At 37.4% G+C, this 9,430-nt stretch overlaps 1 protein-coding gene across 1 annotated transcript; it reads right to left on the reverse strand.

The window, feature by feature from the left end:
- Positions 1-8,153, reverse strand: LOC114751889 (oxysterol-binding protein-related protein 1D). Its single transcript, XM_028940577.1, is given in 9 exon segments — positions 1-643; positions 646-715; positions 869-1,213; positions 1,689-1,997; positions 2,176-2,331; positions 3,636-4,105; positions 5,547-5,634; positions 5,922-6,278; positions 7,308-8,153. Coding segments are annotated over 9 exon segments (2,415 nt in total). The 5' UTR covers positions 7,821-8,153; the 3' UTR covers positions 1-536.
- Between the last annotated feature and the right edge of the window lie 1,277 nt (positions 8,154-9,430).

Raw genomic sequence — 9,430 nt, forward strand, 5'->3', positions numbered from 1 at the left:
TACTAATTAAAAACCAGGTCAAATTTTTCCCCTGAACTCCTATAAGAAGCATTTAATTATAACTTTTTAACAAGATAAACATTAGTAATCTTACATAGGCACAAATGATGAAGTTATCCCCGAATCTCAGCAAAGCTAAATCATAAACGGGCACCAACAACTTGATAGATGTGTCACAGCATAGGTTTTGGAAAGTCAACATGGTTGACTGGAAAGGATCTGTCCACCTCGGAATTCTTGAGCGCATCGAATAACCTGCGGTATCTGAGGATCAGTGCTTCGATGTCTGCGATATTAGGATTTCTCAGACACGGCCATAAAAGACTACAGACAGGTAGGGCCAAGAAACCTTAGTTAATAAATAACTTCAAAAGCTGATTGATGCCAACACCTGCCCAAATTGAGTGGCAGCACACCATATGAAGCAAACGCGTTGAGGGGTATTCATAACTTACAAGCTACTCTCAAATCGCATTTAACAAACAGAAGGGACATCTGAAACTGACTAGAAGAATAAAAACCAATTTCAAAGCACTCTAGGGTAGAGTCTCTTCAGAACAGGAAGGCAAATCACACGACTGCCCAAATATATTAGGAATTCCATCCCAATTCTTTTTCTCTCTAGCTTCCCAATAGCCGCCGACAATTTGTAAGAACCATCCTCGTCTTTTTGGAACCATCTAGGCTGCCACCCTCTTTCCTGCATCCTTCTTGCCTGCATTAGGAAAAGCAAAATCAGTCACAAACAAGTTCCTGACAACAAAATATTTAAGCCCCCCAGTAGAATTCTCTATTGTTGGAGCAAATTGTAACCCGGTGCTTGGCTTAACAAATGGATCAAAAGCCAGGAGCAGCTTTGGTGAAATACCTGTCTCTGCAATTGTTCAAGTCTTAGTTTCTCTGCATTTGCCAATTCGTATTCTCCATTTTCTAGATGCCTTTGATCTGGTCTCAGCCTTGAATCAGTTGGAGGCAACTTCTCGAATAAACCAGGTATTATTTCATTCAATGATATTGCAAAAGGAGAGAGGTTGTATCTTGTCTTGGTAATGTAGGTGTCCCTTTCCCATAATAATACAGCTTCTGTCATTGGATCATATCCTTTAGGCTTTGTGGTTGGATCCCCTAGGACATAGTACATTGCCCCGTCCCACTTCCCAATTAACATTGCCACCTTCTCCCCAGTTCTATTGTCTTGAACAAACCCATGGACCTGATATATACAATTAAAATTCATTTAGGCTTACTAGGAAAAAGAAGAGAAGAGTAACAATCCATTCATGCTAATAATATGGCTATTCAATTTCTTTTAAACGAGCCAGACTTTTTTCCCAAAAGTAGTAAAAGTGTACCAGCTTGACAATAATGCATAACGTGATATTTTGAGCATAAATTATACACCTGATTGATCGGTTGAGGCAATTAGTATATTCAACAATACAGTACTGTTTGATTGGTAGAGTCAATTAATATATTTCAACAGTAGATTTGATTTAACAAGGGAAAAAGGGAAGACACTTGAGCCATGGTCCCATTGGCGGATCTCATAAATAGAGCAGACAACAACCAAAACAATGATGTATAGTACTTCTATAAGTACATAATTTTGAGTTGATTATTTGTTAGTCATTTATACAATAATTAGTCATTATATAACTAGTTAGCTAGATAGTAAAAATTCCAAATACCTGATGTGGATTTCGGTCAATTATAGACTGCTCTTTGAACTTCAGCTTGCAGGAGTAGTTGCCACTGCCTTTGATGCGCATGGTCCCATAGTGATCACAATAAATTTTTCCTAGTATGATATTGTATATTGAAGTGGTGACCTTACTCCATTGAAATGTTTCACCATCTTCAAACTGAAGGGTGAGGACACCCACAGGATCCAGCTGGATAGAACGTCCCCAAAACTTGCCTTTCAAATTGGAATCTGCCCAGAATTTCCATCCTCTTGCCTCACAGTGACAAGCAACAACCATTGGATGATGACTAACCTGCAACGAACTTATTGTTAGGAAAAATTAGCAGTGTATCACACACACACACACACACACACAGGAACATGAGAAGACAACAAAATGACAGGTTAATCCTTGTGGTGTTCAGTTCATCAATCTTGACTCCAACCAATTAACCTTGCATACCCCAAGAAAGTAGAGTAAAAACAGTTACCTTTTCAGAGAAAAATCTAAGTCCTTTATCTGGATAGTCAGCTTCATAAGTCTCCCCAAGTAGAGGATTAAAAGGTTTACACTGTCGACCTTCTGTTGAAGCATACCCAGACACAGCAAAAGCTGCAATATTTAGAATTCTCATCAAATCATTCCCCTGCAAAATGCAAAATGCTGATTCAAGTCATACTTTCAAACAATACCCATCAATTAAAAAATAACATGCAACGGAAAACATAGCATCATCGTCCCTCTCAACTTCAACCTTTGCCAGTAAACTTGATGATACCACATTCCTCGTTGAATTTATAATAGGCACTAGACTTGACAATTTTACTTTAAATTATAGAACCAGCATCTCATAAGATTCATCATCTTGGCTTAAGCCTTTAAAACTGGTTTGTGACATGGCTGTAGAGCCAACTTACTCTGGAGATCATTGGTCCAAGCAATACATAACTAGGTTTTCAGTCAAAAATCTATAGGGACAATATCATTTGCAAGCCTAATGAGATATGATAATGTGCTTCAATGGCACCTTCTATCATTGCAGTCCCTAAGGGAAATTAATTACCAAATACAGCAGAACAAAGCTACATTTTCATTCCAGTAGGCTTTTAGTAGTTATTACACATAATTTAAAAAAAAAAAAAACTAAGTATAAAACTTTTTAAAAGATAAATTAAGAGAATAAATTTGAACAGACATGAGATGACACATCTATCATTTTGTACCTGACACTTTATAGCTAAAAACAAGTTAAGAGGGCATATAATTACAATAATACAGCAAATAGTTTCAAGTCCTCTGTTTGAAGGGGTAGTTTGGCAGACAGAAGTTTTATAATCCTAGATACAATGAAATTATAACTTTTCCTTTCCTCTGTATCTATAAACAGCGTTTGACATTAAAAAAAAAAAAAAAAACTGAAGTATTAAGAGAACAACTTCGAACATACATGAGATGACACATCTATCATTCTGTACCTGACACTTTTGCAGCAACAATGAAGTTTTGTTAAGAGGGCAAGCAATTATAATTAGAAGGGGACGTTTGGCTGACAGAAGTTTTATAATCCTAGATACAAGGAAATTATAACCTTTCTTTTTCCACAGTATCTATAAACAGCATTTGACAGTAGTTACAGAGAGTGAATTAGTAAAATAAGACTATATTTCAGTACCCGAAGGGGGATCAATGCACGGAGACTAATTGAGAAAACTTGGCTAGTCAATTCAAACATAGATTTGACAGGTCTGGCTCCTAGATGAATGAATTATAACAACTAAGACAAATAAACAAGTTAGTTGATGACAAATTGTCAAGCTATATTCAATATTGACATCTTTGAGGGCAGCACTTCCTAAATTTAACCAACTTATTCTCCATCATGACAAAACGAAACTAAATGATCATGCTTTTAACACTTTGTGACAAGAGAAAGCACACACAGGAACTGACCTGCTTTCCCCACTCCAACGCTCTATCAACCAAGTATGAATATTCCAAGTCTTCAAAACACTTTTGTAATGAAGAGAGTGGCTCATTAAAATAAACAGGCAGACAAACTCCAGAAAGATCCTTCCCAATATTGTCTTTGATAATTGACCACAAACCAACAGGTTTCTCTTTCTCTTTTGGTTCTGGTAAATTATCCCTTCTTTTCACATATGGATATTTTACATCTTTAATTCCCTTCTCAGGCCCGTGCAAACCATCAGAAAAGAAAGAATCTCTGTCATATATACAAGAATTTCCCACACCTTCCCTACTTCGGTAGGATGCACTTCTTAAAGCATCTGAAGACAGAAAGTCGTTTGTGTCAAAATATGTTCCATCATCATCATCTGTTTCAACATCCCCTCCGTCCTGGCTTTCATTATCTGCTACAGAATCGGAAGCGCTGCCTTCTGACATGACAGAATAGAAATCTGAGATATAGAAGAAAAAGAATAATTAGATTGACCCCAGACTAAAACAAACCGTTTACTCCAGCAGAGTAAAGGATAATTCATCAAATCCTTAACTATTCCTAAAATATACAAGTACCTAGGTCAATATTCAATTGGATTTTTTTTTACGGGTTTTTTCTGGGATGAAATAAGAGCCCGTTTGGTTCAACTACACGACCTTGTTAAGCTGCAATACAATGCAATGCAGTAAATGGTAATGTAATCTTTATTACCATAAACATGTTTGGTAAGTTATAAAACTTAAAAGAATGATATGTATTATTTAAAATATAAAACACTGTGAAATTATAATTTTGCCCCTCTTGTAGAAAAAAAATCTTTTCTCTTCTTCGTTCAAACATTCCCTTCTTAAATTTTCATAAATTCATCAGATCTGAAAAATCAGTGAAGCTCCTTGGCAAATGCACAACCCTCTTCTGCCCATTCGTCATCTTCTCCCTCCTTAGCCAAAACCAACTTCAACCAACTAAAATCAAAGAAACAAATAATGAACAATAGCAAGAGGGAATGCTGGAGAAGCTGTTGATGGAAAGGAAAGAACCAGCACTGTCTATGATGGTTGTTATGGTGGAAACTGAAAAGAAAGGGCTCCAAAATAAAATCAAAGTGGCTTCTGAATTAAGATACTATCTATGAAACTTGATTAAAACAAGCTGCGAGACTAAATAGAAAAAAATTAGTTAAGATCTAGAAAAAAATTCAATCTAATGTTGCAGTGAAAAGGAATGACAGTGAAGGAGGGCAAGTGCGAGGGAAGGTAGAAGAAGAAGAACGATTGAGATGGGTTCACAAAGGAGTAGTTAAAGACAAACATCATTGGGCTCTATTGGCTTCGATCTGAGATTGGCTTTGCCAATGTCTGATCTGCAGAGGTACTGGATGACGAAGGAGGAAGGTGGCAGCGGTGTGGGTGGAGCACGGGAAGACAACGAGTAAGGGAGGTGGAAGGAAAAATGACGAGGGAAAGTGAATTGGAGGGCAAATGAGACTTTTTCAAATATGCAATAGGATGGTAATGAGTATTCATGTGGGGAGAGGTATGAATGGGTATTACCAAAATTTTGGTAATCTACATTACCATGGTAAATCCTATTACCACACTAAAAAGCAACCAAACATTCATATTTTGGTGATGTAATCCTAATTGCCATTGCATGCCTGTAATGGAATTGAACCAAATGGGTCCTAAGTGCTGTAATAAGTGCTTTAAGATAACCAAGAGCAGTTTGATCTTGAAGAATTTTAACATGCAATTTTCACTTGTATGGAAGCAATATGATCAGGTACTGGACATAATCATCTAAAATGAAATCCAAATTGACATCAGTCCGGTGTACATATTCTGAAGGTAGTTCAAGGCCAAAACAAGATGATAAAGGGAGAGAGCTATAATACTTACCGCTAAACCTTCTATTACCTTGTCCACAATATGACTCACGTTCCTTTGTTTCGTCCACCACAGTAGCTTCCAACTCTATTTTCTCAGTCTACAAGAAGTTTTAAAGAACAAAACTTAAATTCTTGCAGTGAAATAATAAGGAAAAAAAGAAAAGGACCTTAGAGCACGCAAAACTCAGTACTTAAGGTGCTAGCTGAGAATTTAGGCAGCATTAGAAGAAATATAGAAAAACTAGTGTCTGACAAAGGCAGAAACCACATAAAACTAACTCCTTCCCTATTAAAATAATCATATTGCTTGATAAGCATCCTTAAAGTTGAGGCTGGTCAAGTAGATTTACTGCTTGAGGATGAGCTTAGAAGAGAAGATGAATACCTCTAGCTGTTTTAAGGTGTCCAGCAACATCACATGTTTTTGCTGAAGAAATTTCAGCCGGTCTTGAATGTAAGAGACTTCAGAAAGCATAATTGATTCACAGTCTTTAATAATTGCTTCAGATATGCCTTCTTGTGATAATCGAGATCTCAATTTTTCTGTGGAAACTACAATATCTTCTGAGGTAGCAAGATCGCCGCTTGTCAGAGATCTAGGGAAAAGATCTTTTGCAGACTGCAGAGCTTCAATCCACATAGCTCTGTCTTCTCTAGATATACAACGCAAGTGGAGAGTTTTAGTGCCAGTAAATATGGAAAGTCGCTTATCATCAGACTTGCTGGCACGAACTGAAGAAACCTGTGAATGAATTTGTTAAGCTTTAGCTGCCACAGGAAAAGACAAGCATGAAAAGTTGATATCACAAACACACATCCATAGCATCTTTCAGTGCATGGTTTGTCCGATGTACACCATAAGTTCCCAAATATCTTTGCATTTGTCAATTTCACTAGGGACAGACATGATCCAATAACTTTTTAATGGTTAAAAATCATCAGAGATTTACAGAATGTATAAGATGAAAAGCAATAATTTCAAATCCAGAAAATTATTAATCAATTTAAAACATCATGTAGGACCATTCTATAAATTTCAAAAGCATACATTACCAAATTGTGTACTAGAATATAGGACGTATATATTTTCCGATACAGTTCAAATATTATTTAGTTTACATTTTACATACAGAAGCGCTGCAAATATCAGTGCACATACTCGTCAGTTACGGATTATTCATGCACTAGCTTGCATAATTTAGCAGTTAAATTATATATCTGATATCATATGCACGCGACAGAACCTTTCGCCTGAAGAAACTCCAAAAGCAATTCATGCGCTCATTCTCTGACCTAACAGCCGCGGGCTGCCCACCCCATACACCATTCTTGCAATTTTCTAGTTGGTATGGCCCGGCTAAATGCACATAACGTTGTTCATTTTCATTAATAAAAAGAAAAGATGTGTAAATTTAGATCAACTTCAGGAGTTTCAAAAATTTGTAATTGAAACGAACCCAAAAATTGAACAAAATTAAATTAAAAAAAAAAGGAAGAGAGAGACCTGCTGAGGACTTGTTTAGAAAACAACAGAATGAGTATGACTTTCCGTGATACATATTTTATTCAGTTCAAAACATCATCAACACTTTTATAGAGTACCTGTCCTATGTGCTAATAGAAAATGCAGATATCTCAAAGGCATTCCAATTCTTGTTCTCAGATATTATACCAGAAAAGCGGCATCAAAAGCTTGCGATTACAAATTATACACAAGATAAAGATGCTATAAACATAAAACATGCCCGCATGTAAAAACCTCAGAACAAACCTTCAAATGTATCTCACCAAAGGGTTTGCATTGCTTGGTAGCGCCCCCCTGTCGATTTAGATTCCAATTTGCTTTCTTCATGTATTTAGACGACTCCTCACCGATCACCCTGACGCTCCTATCTCTAGCCGGACTCATCCAAATCTTATCAGGACCATGAATCTTGTAATAAGAAAGAACCCCATCTTCAAGCATGAACCACCTGGACCTCCAACCCTTACCATAATTCACCCACTTATACAAAATCCCGGCTACAGTGCCACTGAACACCTTGGAATCTCTAGCTTCATTGAACACCACTACCTCCTCCTCATCGTGATTCGAAGTGAACGACGCTTTGTTGGAATCAGAACCAAGCGACGAATCAATAGCAGAGCTGGGTTTCGAACCATAGTTAACAGTTTTCACAGATGCATCCGCTCCTAACTGACACTGAGCAGGTGATTTAGGCACAACAGGGTTGGCCCGGTCCCGATCGATCGAAACGGGAGCAATGCAGCAAAGAGGATTCATGATCAAGTGAAAAAAAGCAGAAAACAAACCATGAATCACCTGAAACACCAACAAGCAGCTGAAGAACGCGGATCAAGGAAGGATTCAAGGCAAAACGAAGAGGAAGTTTCGAAAATGGCATAAAGGAGAGAAGAGAAGAAGCTATGAAGAAGTGAAACAGAGAGCAAACAGATCCATTTAAGGCAGTGGTCAGTAATTTCAGTATAGACGAGCAGTGTGGGGTGACCTGACCTCCCCCCCTCCCACTCCAAAGCGTAGGTTAAGCAAAGCCATGCCATTAATTATAAGTAATAAGTATAATAACAATACTAATAAATAATAATAATAATGGCATGGTTTTTGGTTTGGGTTTGATTGGCTTCTCCCCTTTCTCTCTCTCTCTGGTTCCCTCTGTGACCAGAGGACATGATTGTGGAAGGAGACAGCTAACGTGCGCACTTTGTGCGCAGGGAAGTGATTTTTCGGGGTAGGGAAGGCCGTGTCGGTTGGGCCGGGCGGGCCATGCCCATTGAGAAAAAATGCCAGGGGTGGTTGAAATGACCACCGCGCCACTGTGGACTGTGCGGCCAGTAGACGACTGGTGAGGGCATTTTGGTAAATGCGGGGGCTTGATAGTGACTGTCAGAGTGGTGCGGACATGGTTTAGCGTTGACTCCGTCCACTGCGGTCCACTAGCTCGTTAGACTAAGCAGCATCACAGGATTTGACGGCCCGTTCACTTTGGTTAACAATGTTGACACTATTTGAATAATAATAATCATAATAGCAAATTGTTGACTCTCCAAATCTTTCAGGTTGAAAGTATATTTTAAATATAACGGGTGAGTCATGAAAGCAAAAGTGAGAATATTTTTATGAATTGGCTAAAGAAATTAACCAATGACATCATATAAGTATAAGAATAACATCAATAAGAAGATGATGAAAATTTGGTAAAAATTGGATCCTGCAGTTTTTTCACTCACAAATACTTGTTGTTGCTAGGTGTATATGAACAAACATTATAAGTAAGCAAAAAAAGACTTGATGAGCAAGAAAGTCAAATTGAGAAGATCAACTGATAATAAGACACATGTGCGAAGTGCTATGACACTTTATTGTAAGAAAAGAAAATAATGTCATTAGTGCCACAACACCAAAGTAGAAGTGTCATTACACCTTATGCAAAGAAAATACACTGCTTCTAATGCCATGGCACTGTGATAGGATTGCCCCAGCATCCTGACGGAACCCAAAACATGAAGTTTCATTTTTATGACATGAAATGATCTAGAAGACCTTATTTTGAGCATTCTGAATGTTGCTTTCAATTAAGGAAACAAAAAGAGTGGAAGGAACACATTTGAGGAGAAAAGAGGAGCTAGGATTTGGTATTTTGAAGACTTGAGAAGCGTTGGTTTTCTTCCTTTTTCCTTTCTCTTTTCATTTGTAATCTGATATGGATCAAAGTACTTATTGTATTTTTGTTTATTTAAGATTATGAGTAGCTAAACTTATTTCTCTAGGATTATTTCGAATCTTTGTATGGATTGAAACTCATTTATTCCTCTCTTTTAACATTCTTGCTGAATCTATCTTGGGCTTAATACTTTTTAGTGATTTGCCACTAC

Source organism: Neltuma alba, unplaced genomic scaffold (assembly GCF_004799145.2).
Source record: "Neltuma alba isolate B1F8T4 unplaced genomic scaffold, ASM479914v2 tig00007147_pilon, whole genome shotgun sequence".
NCBI lineage: Eukaryota > Viridiplantae > Streptophyta > Magnoliopsida > Fabales > Fabaceae > Neltuma > Neltuma alba.